General features: G+C 40.6%; 10 protein-coding genes and 1 non-coding gene across 11 annotated transcripts; 6 read left to right on the top strand and 5 right to left on the bottom strand.

Moving 5' to 3' along the window:
* Positions 1-1,595: 1,595 nt before the first annotated feature.
* On the top strand, positions 1,596-2,045 carry FOA43_003736 (uncharacterized protein; the record flags this gene model as incomplete). Its single annotated transcript, XM_038923986.1, has 1 exon — positions 1,596-2,045. One exon carries the CDS (start codon positions 1,596-1,598, stop codon positions 2,043-2,045), a length of 450 nt encoding a protein of 149 aa, XP_038779914.1.
* Positions 2,046-2,090: 45 nt separating this feature from the next.
* FOA43_003735 (uncharacterized protein) lies at positions 2,091-4,154 on the bottom strand (the record flags this gene model as incomplete). The annotated part of the gene is made up of 1 exon (XM_038923985.1): positions 2,091-4,154. The coding sequence occupies one exon, from the start codon at positions 4,152-4,154 to the stop codon at positions 2,091-2,093; it is 2,064 nt and encodes a 687-aa protein (XP_038779913.1).
* Positions 4,155-4,348: 194 nt separating this feature from the next.
* Positions 4,349-5,302, top strand: FOA43_003734 (uncharacterized protein; the record flags this gene model as incomplete). Its single annotated transcript, XM_038923984.1, has 1 exon — positions 4,349-5,302. One exon carries the CDS (start codon positions 4,349-4,351, stop codon positions 5,300-5,302), a length of 954 nt encoding a protein of 317 aa, XP_038779912.1.
* A 44-nt stretch (positions 5,303-5,346) lies between these two features.
* FOA43_003733 (uncharacterized protein) lies at positions 5,347-6,006 on the bottom strand (the record flags this gene model as incomplete). Its single annotated transcript, XM_038923983.1, has 1 exon — positions 5,347-6,006. One exon carries the CDS (start codon positions 6,004-6,006, stop codon positions 5,347-5,349), a length of 660 nt encoding a protein of 219 aa, XP_038779911.1.
* A 155-nt stretch (positions 6,007-6,161) lies between these two features.
* On the bottom strand, positions 6,162-6,788 carry RIB3 (3,4-dihydroxy 2-butanone 4-phosphate synthase; the record flags this gene model as incomplete). Its single annotated transcript, XM_038923982.1, has 1 exon — positions 6,162-6,788. One exon carries the CDS (start codon positions 6,786-6,788, stop codon positions 6,162-6,164), a length of 627 nt encoding a protein of 208 aa, XP_038779910.1.
* Positions 6,789-7,072: 284 nt separating this feature from the next.
* On the bottom strand, positions 7,073-9,274 carry FOA43_003731 (uncharacterized protein; the record flags this gene model as incomplete). Its single annotated transcript, XM_038923981.1, has 2 exons — positions 7,073-9,027; positions 9,268-9,274. The coding sequence occupies 2 exons, from the start codon at positions 9,272-9,274 to the stop codon at positions 7,073-7,075; spliced, it is 1,962 nt and encodes a 653-aa protein (XP_038779909.1).
* A 93-nt stretch (positions 9,275-9,367) lies between these two features.
* FOA43_003730 (uncharacterized protein) lies at positions 9,368-11,314 on the bottom strand (the record flags this gene model as incomplete). Its single annotated transcript, XM_038923980.1, has 1 exon — positions 9,368-11,314. One exon carries the CDS (start codon positions 11,312-11,314, stop codon positions 9,368-9,370), a length of 1,947 nt encoding a protein of 648 aa, XP_038779908.1.
* Positions 11,315-12,619: 1,305 nt separating this feature from the next.
* FOA43_003729 lies at positions 12,620-12,703 on the top strand. The gene has a single exon. It is a non-coding gene; the product is annotated as a tRNA-Leu (tRNA).
* Positions 12,704-12,842: 139 nt separating this feature from the next.
* On the top strand, positions 12,843-14,693 carry FOA43_003728 (uncharacterized protein; the record flags this gene model as incomplete). Its single annotated transcript, XM_038923979.1, has 1 exon — positions 12,843-14,693. The coding sequence occupies one exon, from the start codon at positions 12,843-12,845 to the stop codon at positions 14,691-14,693; it is 1,851 nt and encodes a 616-aa protein (XP_038779907.1).
* A 442-nt stretch (positions 14,694-15,135) lies between these two features.
* Positions 15,136-16,901, top strand: FOA43_003727 (uncharacterized protein; the record flags this gene model as incomplete). The annotated part of the gene is made up of 2 exons (XM_038923978.1): positions 15,136-15,141; positions 15,165-16,901. The coding sequence occupies 2 exons, from the start codon at positions 15,136-15,138 to the stop codon at positions 16,899-16,901; spliced, it is 1,743 nt and encodes a 580-aa protein (XP_038779906.1).
* Positions 16,902-17,469: 568 nt separating this feature from the next.
* FOA43_003726 (uncharacterized protein) lies at positions 17,470-19,060 on the top strand (the record flags this gene model as incomplete). The annotated part of the gene is made up of 2 exons (XM_038923977.1): positions 17,470-17,477; positions 17,941-19,060. 2 exons carry the CDS (start codon positions 17,470-17,472, stop codon positions 19,058-19,060), a joined length of 1,128 nt encoding a protein of 375 aa, XP_038779905.1.
* Between the last annotated feature and the right edge of the window lie 114 nt (positions 19,061-19,174).

Below are 19,174 nucleotides of genomic sequence, written 5' to 3'. Positions count from 1 at the left end.
ATGTCTTCAGTCGGGTCCCGCTAGCTAAAGCAGTGCCTTGAATAATCCTATAGTCACAGAAAGTCTTTTTCTTGATCAATCCAAACCATATGCCTTTAATTCTATTGCTTTAAATACAGGATATCGGGTATATAAATTCATGGCAAGCCAGTCATCTTTGCAATGCGACGAGCTTCTCGGAGTCACAACTTATAGGATTTTCTTGAAAAATATCTTTCACTTTTCTTAAGCTAGGTTGTCAAGGAAACTGCATAGCTAGCAATATATTAGAATTACAAGAAAGATATACAATAAATCAATATAAATATCGAAATAGGAAAGACTAACTACATGAGTTTAATCAAGCCCAGAATATCCCAATAAATGCTAGTAACGGAATTATTGATCACTGCTACTTAGAATAAAGTAATTGATTGCTTTCGGTCACAGATATCCAAGGAATGGTTTACCTACTCATAGCTGACAGCTACGAAAAAAACAGAATATTCATTTACATCTGAGTCAAGGTTATTATTTTACATAAAGCACCCTACTATTTTTTGAAGTCATTTTAGACTTTGAATAAAAGCATCTTTTCTCATTTTCCTCTGTTGAACACTTAATACCAAAAAATTGGCCTCAAGATTGGAATGGGAAGATATCAGATTGAAAATAAATGCCGTTTTTTCACCTGCAAGGGCATTTTCAGGGATTTAATATTTGCATCAGGTGCATTGGGAACAGCTTTGGTTCTAGGAAAATTATAAAATTTATTGAAGGCAGCAGGATCTCCTCATAGTAACACCTTGAAAGTTGTTGATTTTATCAAGATGCCGAAAGATGTTGAGAAAGTGAACACTGTCTATGCCAATATCTTTCACACAGGCCTGCTAGATCGTACTTCGGAGTAACTTTTCCAAACAGAAAAGTCCTTATTGAAATTGAAGCTACTGCTTACCAAACTTCAAAGGCAAAATTATGATTCGATTCCTTCATTATCCCTCAGGCTCTCTGTCTTGACTTCATCAAAATAGATCGAGACGAAATTCCCCCACATTTTCGTCGAGATCCTGTTTTACTTCAAAATGTCACTTTATTAAACTTTTAACCTTTTTCATTTTCTTCTGATTGTAGCTCTAGGCTGTCAGACACCACTCTGATGGCAGAAATCGCCGAAAATTCCAACGAAAATTCACTGGCAGAAATTGGCGAAAGCCTAACAAGATTTCTTCCTAATTTCTGCCCGCTTTTTTTTGAATTATAGCCGTATTTAAGAGTTTGTATTATCATTTCAGACATAGGCTAGGCTGACCGAGTCGGCTACTGGAAATCGTTGCAGAAGTGGGTGCAATACATTTGGGCAATATTCTCCAGATGCTCGCCTAGATTAAATTAACCATCGTGATCAGAAGAGATATTAACAAGTTCAAGTCCCGTACTTGAAGTTTTCTTCTTTCTACTGCGCTCCCAGATCTCGAAGGATTTGCTCGTATTTTTTTCAAAAAAGAAGCATTGATTCAAAAGTGCTCGCTTACAAATGAAGAGAGCCTTCAATTCAAATAAGCTATATTATTTCCCTCTTCGGCCCATTCTATAAAAGTTCAATTTCTATTGCAATGACAACCATATTTAATCCTGATAATTGGCACTGGATCGATAGGGACTGTCTTCCTTGGGCGAAACAGTATCTAGAGGATAACCTCTCGAAAGTGGTCCTGCGCAAAGACGGTTATAACATTGCCGTCACAAAAGTCGGACCCATTACAGGTGATTGTGATATTACACAAAGAAAGGGTAAAGTGAGATGTCTTATCGAACTAATGGTGGATTTCTCTATAAAATTACAAAAAGGGGACGGTGAAGACTCTTCGTATGTGATAGGCCTTCCTGAGTTCGAGCATGACCAACTAGACAGCGATTACAATTTTGAGATTAGGGATGGAAATCCCGAGTATAAGCCATTCATTAGGAAGGAATTTCTTCCAATTGTTTTGGATATCTTCAAAGGGTTTCAGCAAGAACTTTTGGAAGAGCACAAGAATAGTTTACGCCACAATGCAGATTGAGAACTAATATATACCGTATATGTCACTAAGTAGATACTACATTTCCTAAAACCCATCCGGAACACCCTTGGCATTGCGCTGATCCTTTCTCCCTAAATAACAACCAATTCCTCCTTTGAATTGTGAATTGACACCTCCCTTATCGATCTGAATCCAAAGATATTCACCCTCAGAAATTCCTTGAAGCACTTTAAAACACTCCACTGAGTTATAGGGAATACCATTTTGAGGATCATAGTAAGAAGCAAATTCTCCGTTAATCAAGCACTTCTTTCTATGACCGTTGGGAAGATAAATCCCCACTGGCGCAGGTGTAGCAATTTCCACCTTGACTTCCTCCTGGGGGGTTTCAGATTGCAATTCTTCTACAATCCTGTACTTCTGTCCAAATCTTGGGAACTTCAGTAGACTCTTGAAACTGGCTTCTCTTTCATTTTTGATCTGCTCAAGACCAATGTCCGCTGTATCGTCTTGTTTGATGATACTGATGGTTCTATAACGCGGATCTCGCCGAGTAGCTGGAAGGTTTGACTGTTCCCCGAATAGGAAGGTCTTGATCTGTCCTTCACTTGGATCATGGTCGAACTCCTCTAATGAAACATAATTGACAGTGACGAATTGAGGAGGGCCTTCATACCTAGGAGTCTCCACCGTGGTCGCATCCACCGTGGTGGCATCCACTGTAGTCTTATCCACTAAATTGTCTTCTTCCTCCACGGCAGGTTTCTCGGACGGATATCCGTTCTCCGCTTCGTTTTCCGGTATGCTATTTTGAGGTACTTCATTAGGTATTTTGGATGATGCGAGACTTACCTCATTCTTATTCTCTGGTGTACCATCTGAACTGGCTTCGTTATCCTGTTGAGCTTTCTGTTTAGTTTCCATTCTAGTTTCCTGTTTAGTTTCCTGATCAGTTTCCTGTTTAACTTCCTGTGAATCTTGTGTAGCATCTTGCGTGTTATCTTGAGTAGCATCTTGTCTGACTTCCAGAGTAGTATTTTGGGTAGTATTTTGTGTAGTAACTTGTGTAGCACCTTGTGTAGCATCTTGTGTAGCATCTCGGACAACGTCCTGCGTAAATTCCCCGATAGATCCCTCTATGGACACGACTTTAACCTCTTTGTCCTCAGAAGTAGGCGTTTTCTTCTTTCTCTTTCCTCTCTTTCGCCTATTCCTAACTCTAAGTAGCTCTTCCTGCCTCTCCTTCTCTAACTCAATTTCTTCAACTTCGTCATTGGGAGTTATGTACACCCCAGTGCTATAAAATCGAAGAAATTCCTTAAGCTTAAGCTTTCTACTATTCGCAAGTTCTCTCTGTTTCCTTTTCCTATCTGCTTCTCTTTCAAAATAGCTATTCAACGAAAGTGTGTTTTCTTCCTCTGTAACTTTCGCTTCTTCCAACCGCTCTTCCAATGTTCTCTCGGTGTACTGTTCCTTAGGACGTGGTCTCACATACTTTTTCTCCTCTTCCTCCTTTTCCAGTCGTCTTCTGACTTCATCAGTCTTCTCAACTGTAGATCTTCTCGCAGAGTATCTTCTACGTGTAGGTAATACTGAAGGATATATTTTCACTTTCTTTTTTTGGGGCTGCTGAGGCTTCGCCGGAGTTACTGGCTTGATAAGAGGAATCATCGTTTGCTTCTCCCTCTTCTTTTGTTTCTGCCTTTTCAACTTCTCTTGTTTCTGTAATTCTCTCTCACCAGCACTATCATCTGCATTTGAATCCGAGGAATTGACTTCTGTATCAGAAGAGAAGTTTTCATCTAGATTGAATTCTTCTTCTTGTTCTTCTTCATCTTCCTCGCTCTGTTCAGTACCCTCGTGTTTTCGCTTATCGGTTATTTGATTTAAAGCGTCTTCCTCCCCCCCTTCCTCATCATCAGCAACGAATTCATCATCGTTCTCATCCTCCTCAAACAATAAATCCACGTCTTCTTTTCCATCTGCTGCTATCTCAGGTTCTCCAGCTTCTTCCATTGCTAACAGTTGTCTCATACGCGAGCCTGCATTGGCCCTTCTCTCTCTAGTCGCAATGATACTTTCAAAACCATCTGATTCTGACTCTGATTCAGAATCTGAGCTCAGTCCTGAATCTTTGATATCAGACATATCCAGTGATGATCGCACGTTCAAAGATCTGTGATAAAAGAAGAGATTCCTAATTTAAGCTGGAAACTTCACGCTCCCAGCTCGCGCTCTGTATGGTATTTTTTGTTATTGCGGTAAAGCTTCTTTTCTGAGACTCGTTCAGGGTTTTGATCTCCTTCCGTTTTTATGTCATCTGCGAATCTGATCCTTGCATGATGATTAGAAGGCAGATTTATACCACCCATAAACGATTGTTCCATTTTTCGTTAAAATGCTTCAATTCTCAGACTCATGCCATCGCAAAGCCTGACCTCACTGCCATTAACCCCTCTGAGAAATCGCACTTTAAGAACTTGGCAGCTACTTGGTGGGATGAAACCGGATCTCAAAGAATTCTACATAAAATGAACCTTCTAAGAATGGATTTCATTAATGATGTAATCAAGTCAAGGCTTTCATTGAACGAGGCCATTACGGATCCTGAACAGAAGGTGTTCATTCCGGGTTGGAACTTTCAGAACATCTTACCAGAGGAGGTTTCTCATGAGATACAGAAAGAAATTGACCAGGCTACTCGTGAAAAATGTGGAGACTTACAGTTGAAATGTCTAGATATTGGTTGTGGTGGTGGCATATTGAGCGAATCCTTGGCTAGGCTGTCTATAGTTGAATCAGTTAAAGGTATCGATATGACACCAGAAGTGATTCAAGTGGCCAAGCTGCACAAGAAATTGGACCCATTATTGGAGGATAAACTCAGTTACAAAGTGATCTCCCTAGAGCATATCGACGAGAAAGAAAAGTATGACGTGATCACTATGATGGAACTATTAGAGCACGTTGATTATCCTGCCATGATTGTGAAGGAGGCTCTTTCTCATTTGAACCCTGATGGATACCTCTTTATATCAACAATTAACAGAGACTTCGTCTCGTGGTTTACCACAATCTTTATGGGCGAGCATGTATTGAACATTGTCCCAGTGGGAACCCATACATATGGTAAGTACATCAAACAGAGAGAGCTTAAGGAGTTTGTGGATGAATTTCAAAAGGACTACCGAGTGGTAGACTCCAAGAACTGCGGCTATTTTCCCACCGTAGGTTGGTTCTTTACTGGTATTGAAAATATGGGAAACTACATGATGGCCATCAAAAGAAAAGAGTGAACCACGCCTATTCGTCCTGTACATATTAAATATACGTAATTATGTCATTGTGCCACCATTTCCTTCTCTTCTCCCTCGGATTGTTTATCGTCAATAAATGTAGGAAGCTTATCTGACTCCCCTATAGCCGAATCGGTCAAATAACTAGGCATAGACTCTCCTGCCAACTCGTTATTAGCCTCCACCTCGTCACCCAACGCATCAAGTTCAGCGTCTAGCTCACTTTCAGAGATATCGTCGGGAACATCGTACGACCGACCTAAAGCATCCTGTATCTCGTTCGACTGGTCAATTAAATCAAGCATCTCATCTTGCATGTCTTCAAGTTTATCGACATCAATCTTACCGTAGGTCTTTTTGAGTTCTTTGTTGCTGTGCTTCATAGCGTCCACGGTGATCATCGTATTTTTAAGGTTATCAGTAGTCATCTGCGCCTGCGAAATGTTCCATGATTGTGACATCAACTGATCTTTTTGTGCATCGAGCTGCTTTCTTTGCCTTAATAATTTCAACGCTCTCTGCTTGATGGCATTTTTTCCTGGTCCATCTCTCATCTTTGAAAGTTTCTGTTGATAAGTAGTTAATTCAGAATTAAGTTTGGAAATCTTCACGTCCAGACTGGAAATTCGTCCATCTATATTGTTCATGGCATCATTGAGAGTAGCTTTAGGGGCATTACTCCTCGTACCAAAGAGACGATTCATGCCTTATCTATATGAGAAGGGTAGTTATTGAAGTTCAGAAAGAGCCACCATATGGATTTTATGATAAAGCGCGAAGTGCCATCAAAAAGATAAAGGGTACTAATCGGCATATGAGCTCATAGGTTTTGTCATTTCTATTCAATTAAAAAACGTATCTATAGATTGTGCTCATCCATGTATTTGGTGATTTGCGGGATAGTAATTAGATCCACATTGTACTTTTTGCAGAAAGCATGTGTGTCAGGTAATCTCATCATCAAACCGTCCTCATCTCTTACAAGTTCACAAATGGCGGCTGCAGGTTGAAGGCCAGTCAACTGGCAGAGTTGAACACCGGCTTCAGTATGACCCTGTCTGCTCCTTAGTAATCCTTTCTTGGCTCTCAATGGTAAGCAATGACCAGGCTTAAGAAAGTCAGCCGGCTTAGAATCCGGATTGGCAATGGCATTGGCAGTAAGAGCTCTATCGTGGGCAGAAATACCCGTAGTGGTCCCCTCCTTAGCATCAGCAGTAATAGTGTATGCGGTACCATGACGATCGGTACTATGTGTGCTCATCAAAGGTAAGTCAAGCTTATCGGCTATTTCTTCAGAGACAGGTAGGCAAACGTATCCGGAAGAATGTCTAACTAAGAAAGCCATCTTTTCCTGAGTCACCCATTCTGCTGCTACAATAATGTCACCTTCGTTCTCTCTATCCTCATTGTCCATGACCACCACAAACCCCCCCTTCTTGAAATCTGCTAAAGCCTTCTCAATTGGTGTGAACTCGAATTCCGACATTCCGATTTGATGATACTGTTAAATAATGCAAGTGAGTAGAGCCACAAGATGACAATATGGTACTCCCCTTATGACCTTTTCTCCAAATATATATATAATCTAATCCTTCGCTATGGGCCTCGAAAAAGTTTGCCCCATCGGTTCTTCAATGCTTTGAATTTGTCATATACGGAAAATTTTTACTCATCTCGCTTAATTTACTTGGAAAGGCATATCTAAGCATTACTAATGCAGGTGTCCGTCTCATTTCTAACCAGTTTCTTCAAATTATGATGTAGTTAATTTTACATTCTATCAACTGGCGTAATACACAACACTCTCAAACCGTTGTTAAGAATTTGTCTTACAGCAGAGAAGAGTGCCAACCTGGCCAAAAGAACCTCCTTTGGTTCTCCCATCACTCTCAAGAACTTGTAAGTAGAAGAGAATTGGTGCGTAAGCTTGAATAAGTATGTCACTAACGTAGAAGGTTCATAGTTTTTAGAGGCATATCTCAATGTATCTGGGTAAGAGGCCATAATTCTGATCAAAGCGGTGGCCTTTTCCACACGTAACTTCAAGCTCCTTAACTGCTTCTCTTCTTCTTCCTCTGACAAATTAAGTTTCCTGATCTCCTCTTCATTACCGCATAAATTATCCATTGACATATTGGCAGTTAAAAGCTCCTCTGGACGAACTTGACAGTTTCTTTCGATAGATCTCAATCTAGAGTGTGCGTATTGCAAGTATGGACCAGTGTCACCTTCAGAAGAAAGCATTCGATCCCAGCCAAACTCGTAGTTGTTAACACGCTTAGCTTGCATATCCTGGATCATCACGGCAGAAATACCAACTTGGTCTGCCACCTTCTTTGGATCGTCTACCTGGGCAAACTTCTCTTTGTTTTGTTGCATAATCTCCAGCATTTTCTCCTGAACATTTTCCAAGATATCGTCTAGGAACACAACAGTACCCTTTCTGGTAGACATGCCCAACACCATACCAAAGCTAACGTGAACCAAATCTTTGGCCCATTTGTTTCCCATCATATCTAGGATGGTGAAAAACTGCTTTGTATGAAGATCTTGTTGAGAGGCAATCACGTAGATCATCTTGTCAAATTTGTAGGCGTTCTTTCTCTCAATTGCAGCACCCAAATCACGGGTAACATACAACGAGGTACCGTCACTCTTCTGAACCAACACCTTACCCAACTTCTTATGGCCAAGTTTTTTGAAATCCACGAGCCATGCACCTTTATCCTCTATGATTAATTCCTTCTCTTTCAATTTCTCTGTGACATCAGCAATGGTCATCTGAGAAACTTGTGATTCTCCAGAATACACATCGTATTTGATATTCAAACGGGCATACGTATCAACGTAACGCTTGATCGAAAGATCACGGAATTTCCTCCATAAAAACAAAGCTTTTTCATCTCCTTCTTCCATCTTCCTGAAGAAGGCCCTTGCCTGCCCGTCAGTACACGTATTTTCATCAAGTGGAATGCCGGTCTTCTCGGCCTCCTCTTTCTCAGCAGAAATGTCCTGGTTAATCCTCACGTAAACATGAAACAAATGCTGAATTGGGTTCTCAGCTAACTCCTTGTCGGAGCCATATTTTTTGAATCCAAGAGCAAGAACACCGAATTGCTTACCCCAGTCACCAATATAATTCATACGAATCACTTTCCATCCAAGTTTCTCATATAAATTGGATAAGAAACCACCGATAATGGTAGAACGTAAATGACCAGCATGGAATGGTTTGGCGATGTTTGGAGATGAAAACTCAACTAGAACAGTTTTATTTTTACCGAGAGGTGCAGAGCCGTATTCAGAGCCGCGCTTCAAAACATCAGGAGTCACCGTATTCAAAAGGAACTTAGGGCTAAAGAAAAACTGCAAGAATTTTCCAACAGGAACGACACGGTCAAGATATCCACCTAGTTCAAATTTTCCGGCAATATCCCCGGCCATTTGAACCAAATCTCCCTTTAATCTAAGCCGAGGTAATGGCACAAGCAAATCTCCCTTTTCCAGGACGATGGACCATTCCAAGCTCTCATATGCTATCTTCTTATCGACACCAGTGAGTTTGGTGAGTTGACCAGCGATGAAATTTCTGCAAAGGTCGACTACGTTGTATTCGGGGTAAGAACCTTCGATGTACTCTGGTGTCTCCAAGTTCAGTTTGGCCAACTGTGCAGCCAACTCTTCTCTAGATCCAGCCATAATTGAATTGATGTTAGTGGTAGTACCTCTAAACAATTGTTGCCCGTTTGATGTTTGTATGGTTCTCTTCTTTAGCAAAGATCCACAAATTGGTATGTATAGATGGTGATGTGCAGGAATTTTTCTTAAGCAACCACGTAATAACATAAACCACTTTTAAAACAAAAGCTTCTTTGAACAAATCTCTCCAAAGTTTAAGATTAGCTGGAAGCTCTCCATACGTACTGAAAATTTTTTCTTTTTATTTAGCGAATTTTCGCCGAGACTTTTCATTTCGCTAAAAATCATTTGAAGAATGAAAGCCAAGGAATGTGTATGCGCCCTTACACCACAGATATATTCTGTTCTATTCATTAAATCGTACATCTACTCTTCAGCATCTTTACATAACCAAGAGGCAGTAATATCCCACCTAGATCCTGGTGAATCGTAACTAATGTACTTCACAAACTTCATCACACTAGGATCACGGAACAGCAAGCAGAGCTTATTCCAGCACGCTTGGGATTCGTAAGCAACGGATTCATCTGAATCCGAAGACCTGTAGATAGCAGCTTCGTCTTCATATACCTTGCCTTCGCTTTCCTCCGGTTTTTCAGCCTCCTCATCCATCATACAAAGTTCATAAGCACCCCATTCACCGTGTTCCCAACCTGTAGTTGGAGTCAAATTCAAAGTGGCCTCAAGCACTCCGTCCAAGAACGAAGAATCATCTTCCTTTCGAGAACGCTCGTCGATCTTAGTTGCAAGAATAAAGTCGTGACCTGGCCTGAACCGTCTGATAAAAATCTTGTCCTTCAAAACTTCAAGTTTGGTCACTTGGTAGAGCCATTTGCCGAATGCAACACTTTTGAATAATGAGGCTAACTCACATAGTGATGCAGAAACTTCATTGTACGTCGTTGCATCGTTATCAGATTCGACTTTCATCTTCATTAATACCTCATCATGCTTCTCCTCATTATTTAATAGTTTGAAAATGTCTTCAGTGAGCTTAAAGTTAGGTTGCTCGTCTGCATATGTCTCGTTAATCCTCTGAATTGATTGCGCTGTCGAGATGTCCTCTTCCGGTTTGCCGTCAATGTACAGATATCTACGTTTGTGTGATGGAATTGCTAATTTCCAAGGGAAATTCACCTCTTCCTGCTTCGAAGGCATTGACGGATACTCATTCAATTCGAAATGTCTCATCTGCTTTCTGAACAATGTTGCGTATTCATCGTTTAAGAATGACACGATATCAACGACCGAATTCTCCGAGAAGGTATTTTGCAACTGTTTTATTGAACCCTCACTCATAAGCAGCGGATTCATGTACTTCATCAAATATTTGTTATCTTCAGCCGTCAAGTCAAGGGTGAACTGTTTAGCCTCTTGCTCAGATATATCATTCAACTCCATCTTGGGGAAATCGTACTCTTTCAACTCTTCAGTTTCAAGCTGTTCAAGAGTAGATTTCGATTCCGATTTTTCCTGTTCCCCTGGAATATAGCCATTGTCCCCTGGCTGGGGTACATGAAACCAGCCTTGCAATGAAAGTCTTTGCTTCGAGGAGATGACTTCTCCAACATCGTGAAACGAAAACCCGGGTTGAACTTTGAAGAAAGCAATCTGGTTAAACTGAGGACTAAGTTGAGCATATGGATCAGATTTTGGAACGTTAGGCACAATGGAATCAAACAATCTCAAGGCACCTCCATTAGATGGTTTCCACGTTCTATCAGGATCTGGCATGTAGAGGATGTAACTGACCCTTCTGGAGCCAATAACATCATCGTGAGTCAAAAGATGACAAGTCCTGTTGTATAAATGAATACTGATATCCATTTTGGAGCCACTCAACTTGCCACAGCCTGTGACAGAAGAAACTAAATCTCTGAAAGCCTGCGAGTAAAGAGCGGATCGCACTTTGTACAAACTTGGAAGACGCTTTCTCATATCTTCGGATAGTCCCGACAAGTTGGCCAAATCTCCACTCTGGAACACTTTATAAATGTCGGTTTCCTTCTTGGTGAAATGAATTTCGCTTAAGATCTCCTTTCTAACATTGCGTAGAATATCGTCATCAATCAAATTAGTAATAGACCCCCATGGATAAGGACCGGCCTTGTCAACCTGGTTTTTCAAGTTCTCCTCATATTCAGCTGTAAAAAGCTTTGGTTGAAAATAGCCCTTTGACCGAGCGTCTTCCTCCGCTGTCTGTCTGAGAGACATCGCACCAGGTTCTGTCACCTTCTGATTTTTGGTCGAATTCCCCCTATCAGGAAACTCATTTCTTCTCTTCTCGGTTGATTTAGAACGAGCTGGCGCCATTTTGTTGAGAGTATCAATAAATATAAAAGTATTGAATCAGGTTTAAGAGGGAAGCCGTAGACAAATGTAATGGTTCTATCCCCAGCAATCCTCTGCATGGCGCGAGTCGGCAGATAGATCTCAAGAAAAAAAAAGGAGCTAAATAAAAAACTTTTCAACCGATTTGATACCTCAAGGAATTTAGGGATTTCCAAAATCATGCAGTTCGAAGACAACAAGTTGCTTAAAAAAAGGCATATACGGTATCTAAGTATTTAAACAGAGTATGTTATTATGTTGTGCTATGAGATTCTTTTTTGTATGTAGGTTTGCGTTTGTCATAAATGTAAAGGCAGCCTCAACCAAATTAGTTACTTTAAATTGGACAACTTCATAGGAGTATCTGGGAGCAAATTGTGCAAAAGAAAATGTTTTTGAATAAAAAAGTTTACTCATTGGTAATGATGTCCTAAGTTACCTGTTTTGCTACTCTGGATATTTACAATCATATTCATTTAAGTTCTCTTTAATAATTAAATGCTTACCTTTTTTCTAATATATATTTTCAGACATTTACCGTTTGATGCACGATGCTACAAACCACAAATGAAATCCTAATATAATCGTTATTTCAAAAATGATACGCTTTGTGGTAGTTTGAAAAAGCTAACGCCTATTAAATGATTGTATGTAAAACACTAGAATCCGTGAAATAATTGAAGTGATTCTATAGGAAACTTGATATTTTCCATAATTAAGGTGACTCTGAATGAGTTATTTTGTAGGATAATCATATCATAGCTCAAAAAATGCTTGCTTTACTCGGTCTCAAGAAGAACTCAAGAAGAAGAAACCAAACATATACTAAGATCAACAGCCTTAAACAAACTTCAAGGGACATATGTCAAACTTCTCTTAAAGAATTGACAACAGACACCCTGGAAAACAAGGATTTGATTTATTGAGAGTATGAATGCTGCTCAAAGTTCATGTTGAGCAAAATACCATGTACGATGTTGTCTTTCGTATATTTGGAATGTTAGATGATATTTTAGATATACGGGATGTAAACGCCATTCCGAATTCGAGCATTGATGCAAGTCCATCTCTGTATACAACCAACTTCAAGACATCATGTATTCTTGGTTTCCTAGTCTGAAAAAATTTATTTCTGAGCTATGCTCTTTGACTGAAAACATGAAACATTATAACAAAATAATAGTTGACTTACTAAAAACATTAATAAAAATCCTTTGGCAAGAAATTCACAATCTCTTGGCTGAGCTAAACGTGATAGAGTTTATATTCAATAATAAAAATGAAATTGCATAAGTGGCCGAGCGGTCTAAGGCGACAGACTCAAGATCTGTTACTCGTGAGAGTGCGCAGGTTCGAATCCCGCCTTATGCAACGACGATTATTTTTTTTCATCTTTATAATTGGTTAACGTCCAAGTTCCATCGAAGACTAGACTTCACTCCCCTCTTTTTAGTTTGTCCTTCTGCCAATTGACATTTTCTTTCCTGGATTTTGTATTGTTGATTACATAATGTTTTTGCTTAGGCCAAGAACTGTATTGCACGGACATTTGCTAACTCAATCATTGGGGTTGCGGCAATTGCCAAAGATTTCACGGACATTCCATAACCTTGCTGTTGCCTTTAACGAACAAAAGGATAAGAAGAAGTACGTATTTCTTAAGAAGCAGAAGCTTGAAGGTTTTTCTTCCAGTACTGGTGAAGAAAAACCTCAACCATCTTCAGAACAGCAAGCCGAATTCAACGAAGCATATGGAGCTACCAAGAAAACTCAAACAACTTTTTGGGCTCTGGCCATTGTGTTCATTGCTGTTGCAGGTGTTGAAGTTTATAGGAAAAGAGATGAATTTATGAAGTGGTACAATAGTAAGGAAGCTCCTGATGCTGAATTGAATATAGAGTCTCCAAATGCGGAGATTTCTAGCAGGAAGGTGTTCCATTTGGACAAGAAATTACACAAAGTGACTAATCCAAATCCTTCAAGTGTTCCCGGATTATACGTTTGTGGTAACAACAAACATGGAATCTCATCTGAGGACTCTAAATTGGAGCAACAACTTGTTATGAAAAGGTTGAGTATTTTTGACAACGTTCTTGCCAGATCCGTTTGCTTGGGCAAAAAGTCCGGTGCCTTGGTGGATGATCATGGTGATTTATTTCAGTGGGGAGAGGGCTTTGGAGGCGATTCCAAACATCCAACAGTTAAAGGAGAAAATTTGCTCAAGGCTGAAATCAGCAATGATACAATATATGCTTTGAACTCCAAAGGTGAGGTAGTTTACCTACCAGAAAGCATGGAAGACCAGAAGTATTTCTCGAGTAAGAAAAAAACGTGGCTGGGTACCCAGGTAAAAGCTTTTAAGAGGCTTACTGTTACCGAGCCCATACAGGACATTCAATGCGGCAAAGAACACATTGTACTCCTCACTAGAGACGGAGAAGTTTATACTGCGGCTACAGGATTTTCAAAGCCAATCGAGAGATCATGGGGACAGTTTGGCTTACCAAACTTTTCACAATTTGATGAACCTCCCAGAATTAACGAGGTCCACAACGTGACACTTTTGAATAAGTTTGTGGAAGATGGCAAGCTCAGAAAGAGACATATCAAACAGATCGCTGCTGGAGACTTCTTCACGATGTGTTTGGACTCCATGGGCAGAGTTTGGGCCTTTGGAAAAAATACTTTTGGTTCAATTGGAAGAGAAATGGACTATAATTCAGAAGTGATTTCTTATCCGTCAGAGGTAAAACTTGTGTCCAAATACTTTAAACGGGACGAGCTTCCTCGGGGCATTAGCATCGCTGCAGGTGGAGATACTGCATTTGCTACTTATGCGTCTTCCAATATGTACCACCTTTTTGAGAAGTCTTTGCAGGAAGATGTATCGTTTGGTATGGAGGACATTAAAGATCAGGAGCTCGAAAATTTGGTGCATATGGCATGGGGTCATGGCTTAAAGGGACAGCTTGGATCGGGCCATTACATTCATGGGCAATATGAACCAACCAAGATCAAAAATTTGAATGATATCAAGGAATACAATGAAAGTACACAGAGGGTGGAGGAGATAGGCGTCAAGTCGTGGGCTGTTGGCGGAAGTCATATTATGGTTACATTGACCAACAACGATGTTTATGGATGGGGGGACAATGAATTTGGTCAACTAGGCAATGGCAGGCATGGCAGAGTTCCTGAAGCAGTTCCCATGCCTTCATTACTAGAACCAGATGATACCAGGAAGACTATGACTTTAACTGAGGTGATCAACGATCGCTTGCAATTGGCGGACACCAATAAATTCCAGCAAATTATCGCAGTTGGTCCTGATACAACTGCCGTGTATTACAAGAGAAAGTAATCTGACTTTTCTAGGAACTATTTATTCATTTATTTATTTATTAATTGCTTGTGATTGAATTTAGTAGGAACAGTGACAATTACGGAGTACGTCGAGAGCACCAGTTGGTGGCAGATTATTTGCAACGGATGGTTGCATTTCGCGCTGGTTGCATTTCCCGTTAGTTTTCCGAATTAATTTAGGAAACTTAAGTTCTTCAATTTATAACAGCCACTTTCTTTTTATTTTCTTTTAAATTGCATCAGTATTTTATTTTTTTTTTTTGGGAATCGGTAGAAAGGATAACTTATATGGGCAATCTAGCTGGCAACCATGCAGAGACTCAGCAAGGTCACGCCTACAAACAAGATTATAGTAAGCAAATCAATCTTACAGAAAAAGGGAAAAGTCGTTGCGGACAATCAGTTGCCACCATCAGAATACTCTATGGATGAAGTCGACGATGCAAGTATTGTTCAAAAACCAAGGGAGATATACTCGATGGTCAGGGGCATCAGTTCGTCATCAGATATTAAATTTCCACCGAACGGCGACCTTATCGACTCTGATTATCGAGTGCACATATTTATCGATGACATTGGCTACCGATTTTTCCAAGGGTGGCCTCGGGAAAAGTTTATCGATGCTAAGGATACAACGGTGAAAAATATGGTGAATCGGATGCTAAAAAGTTTTTCAAGTTTTGGATCGAGAATTGCCACCACATGTAAAAATGAACCTGAGGGGCTTCGCAAATTGGGGTTGTTGATGGTGGTACATGTGGAAGAATCATGGACGTTGCTTTGGATCCAATTTTCTAGTGTGGCTAGGTTTGCCAGATTTTACCAGGTTGACTCAACACCGAAGTTCATTAGCGAATTTCCGTACAACTTGAAAACCTTAACCAAAATTGTGGTTGCCCGGATTTTGGGTGTTGCGGATGTCGAGGATATGCTGCTATACTACCGCCACATTATGCCAATAATGGAGGACGAGACTTACTCCAACGAGGCATTACTTATATCTAACATCCGTGCAATCCTCAGTGGCTACCAGGAACATGGGTATAATGTAACCCCAGAGCAGATCAATTTTTCGCGGCGGGAGCTACCAGCAATGCTAAAAAAGTTTAGAGGGAGAAACCAACCAGGATCAGAGCCTGCACTTCGCACGGACGACAGCGGGTCTCCGGACGATGGTGATTTAAATGGCAGCTTTGATGTTAATAGCAAGCAGCAGGCGGTAGAACCTGTGAAGCCAAGTAAGAGAGGCCCACGTGTAAAAAAAATTGGGGTGGCTGTTGCCGCCGAAGATAAACCGCACAAGAGGGCTTATCATAGTGATAAGAGAAGGAAGAAATCTGAAATTATAGACGCAGCTACCTCGGAAATTGATATGGAATCAAAAATACCAGGCAGAACAGGCAGACCAGGCAGACCAGGTCGACTAGGTCAGCTAGGTATGTCAGATAGATCAGGTAAACCTGGTAGACCCGGAAGACCCCGTAGACCGGGACGTCCGAGAAAATCGGTTACTCGGCCACAGCTAGTTGCAAGCGAGGTATCTGGTGAGCAAGAAGAAATACTTGAGTCCATTATAGACTTGCCCATCTACGTGACACTCCAGAATCTGAAAGAGATCAAACGTATAATTCCATATGATCCAAACAAAATGGAACAATTGGCTGCAGATTTCAGAAAAGCATACGAGAACATCCAGCGTCGGTTCTATTCTCGATGGGCTGGTACTCCGAACACAACGGAGGCCGAAAGTGATGACAAAAATGTATTAGAAAGAGGCTACGCTGATAGGAGAATACAGAAGCGTGGGACATCGCAGAAGTCAGCATTCCCTATGTATGGGCCTACTCAGATAGAATACGAGATCCTGAAGAAGCAAGAGATTCTTGCAACTGGATCGCTGTACAAGAAGCTAACTCTTCTGAAAATAAACCCCAACCGTCAACAAATGAGATCAATCTCTAATGCAAGACGATGGATCAACCAAAGATTTAAATATAACCCATCTGACGACTGTGTCTATTATCTGAGGAATCCGGAGGTGATCATTCCAGATTATCATGATATCCCATATATCGTTATAGCCACGCATCTCCACTACAACTGCAGCAACGAGGCTAACACGTATAACGTTGTCAGGCGCAACTGGTACATTAGCCGGAAATGCATAAGGTATGTAATCCATAAATGCTATAAATGCGATAATTAAATAGGACTATATAAGGAAATAATGATGCAATAGGCTCACGAAGAGCTTCGGAACTAACCAGTTATAGATTCACCGGATCATTCTCGTATGTGCAGATTCATTCTCGTAATCTTCTTCATTTAATGTGGAAGAACTCACTCTTCTGCTACCTGTGAGATGACGATGCCTTTTCAGGTGAGTGCTTAAAGAATTCATGCTCTCCAAATTTTGTGAAATTGTTCTATTATTGACCACAGGAGTAACAATTGGTGCCTGCCTTTGTGGTCTTCTGCTTTTGGAAAAAAGATCTGATTCAATCAAAGTTGAATTGCCTCTGTACTCTGCTTCAGCATTGATGAATGAGGACTGTGAATCAGTCAACGACTCTAAAGGAAGATCCGGTTTATCATCCTCAGAGCTGTCCAGCGAATCATCCAATAAGGCCCGTAGATCACCAAATCTTGGTCGTTGTAGTATGCTTCTGTCCGGAACGTGCTCACTCTTACTAAGAAACTCAGTGAGTCCCAGATCCTTCCAATTAAGATTTCGTGACTTCTGCTTCAACCTATTCGCATAAGAAGAATTGAACATGGGATTGTTTCCGTTAATAATTGTGAGATCGCTTTCAGCCTCATCTGAATTTGATAGGAATTTCTGAAGAAGATTGTCTTTTGCATCTGTAGAAAGTGAGTAAGATCCCGGCGGTAGATTTACTTCGTCATATGGTGTAGTGTCACGATCCCAGAGCTCTTGAAACAGCACATACCGTTGCTCAGCCATATGAATGTATGAGTAGCTAGAGTCACGACTCATAATAACAAACAAATAACGGTAACAATGAAGGAACAAAAAGCACGCAAACAAGTCTGCTTAATATCAATAATCTCGATATCGACTATCTTGCACCGCCCGAGTTCTGAAACCGGGAAAAGCAATAATAATCGTGACTGTTTTCGTCACTCGCCTAATTTATATTACTTATTTCTAAGTTAACCTTTGTTCCTCTCCAAGTTCGCTATTGAATCAGTTTAATAGGTATGAAACTTACCTCCATTTTCAGATACATGCTCTTTGGCATGATAGTTGTCGATGCTAAAAATGTGGTCGATATTTCGATAAGTGACGAGGCTATAGCCGAGCTTTCTAAAAGGAGCCCTAAGAACACATTTGATGCTTTTCATTTGATTGTTGATGATGCTGCGCTTGGCACAGACAGCAACCATGTTAAGAGATCTCCCAAAAATATTGCTCATTTGAATCTTGTCGTTGATGAATCCAAACTCCTTGGAGAAACTGGGAAGTTACAGAGAAGATCTTCCAAGAACGTCGCCCATTTGGACTTGGTTATTGATGAAGACGAGCTACTCTCGAGACTCATCAAAAGAGACTCAAAGAACCTGGCCGATCTTGATTTTGTGATTGATGAAAAGGATCTTGTTGTCACAAAGATCAAGAAAGATAACGATGAAGAGTTTACCCAATTGGCTTTCAAGTTGACTGATGGCGATTCTAGCTACTCTTTTATTGCCGATCTTCCACAGAAGGTCGTCGCGAAGTTATCAAATGGATACCACCAACTCAAGTTAAAGTTCTCCAATGATTCACATGCGATTCCCGAAGTGGGTGATATTTATGACGCTGCTAAGAAATTAAAGTACACCTTGATGCCATCCGTGAAATCCGGCTCCTTGGCTACTGCTTTGAACGAGCACCCTGACATTAGCATATTTGCATCATATGTTCGCGATTTGAATGATCTCTACAATATGTGCGATTCTACTGACGACTTCAACATCAACGCTGCCGCCTCTTCCAAGGCCGAAAATATGCTTTTATTGTTTTCTCCTACCAATGAAGCCATATTGAGCCTACAAATGAAACCTTGGCAGTTTCCCAAGTCCGCTCATGCTTCTGATAGTGATGATGTGGCCCAGGAGAACATCAGACACTTTGTCGAGTCTCACATCGCGAAGGTGTCTTCAAAATCTTTCAACGCTGACAGAGTGGTGACGCTCAGCTCTTTGAATGGTAACACAATTTTTTTGAAGAATACAGACACAGGATTCATGTACAAGCTCAGTGAAACTGACCAATGGCTTACAATCAAGCGCATCGAAGTGTTGGACAATGGTGCATTGCTCAGCATTGACAGAACCATGTCATGGCCTGGTAAACAGTGAACGACGCTGTATTCAGTCTTTCTATTCTTTTAACACTTCTCTACTTGGTGGCGTCCGGCTTTTTTTCTCTTTCATTGGTTTATAGCTTTTTATTACCGTATATTTCGCATTATG

Source organism: Brettanomyces nanus, chromosome 4, assembly GCF_011074865.1.
Source record: "Brettanomyces nanus chromosome 4, complete sequence".
In the NCBI taxonomy this organism is placed as follows: domain Eukaryota; kingdom Fungi; phylum Ascomycota; class Pichiomycetes; order Pichiales; family Pichiaceae; genus Brettanomyces; species Brettanomyces nanus.
The sequence above is the reverse complement of the archived record's forward strand: the minus strand, read 5'-3'. Positions and strand labels throughout refer to the sequence as shown.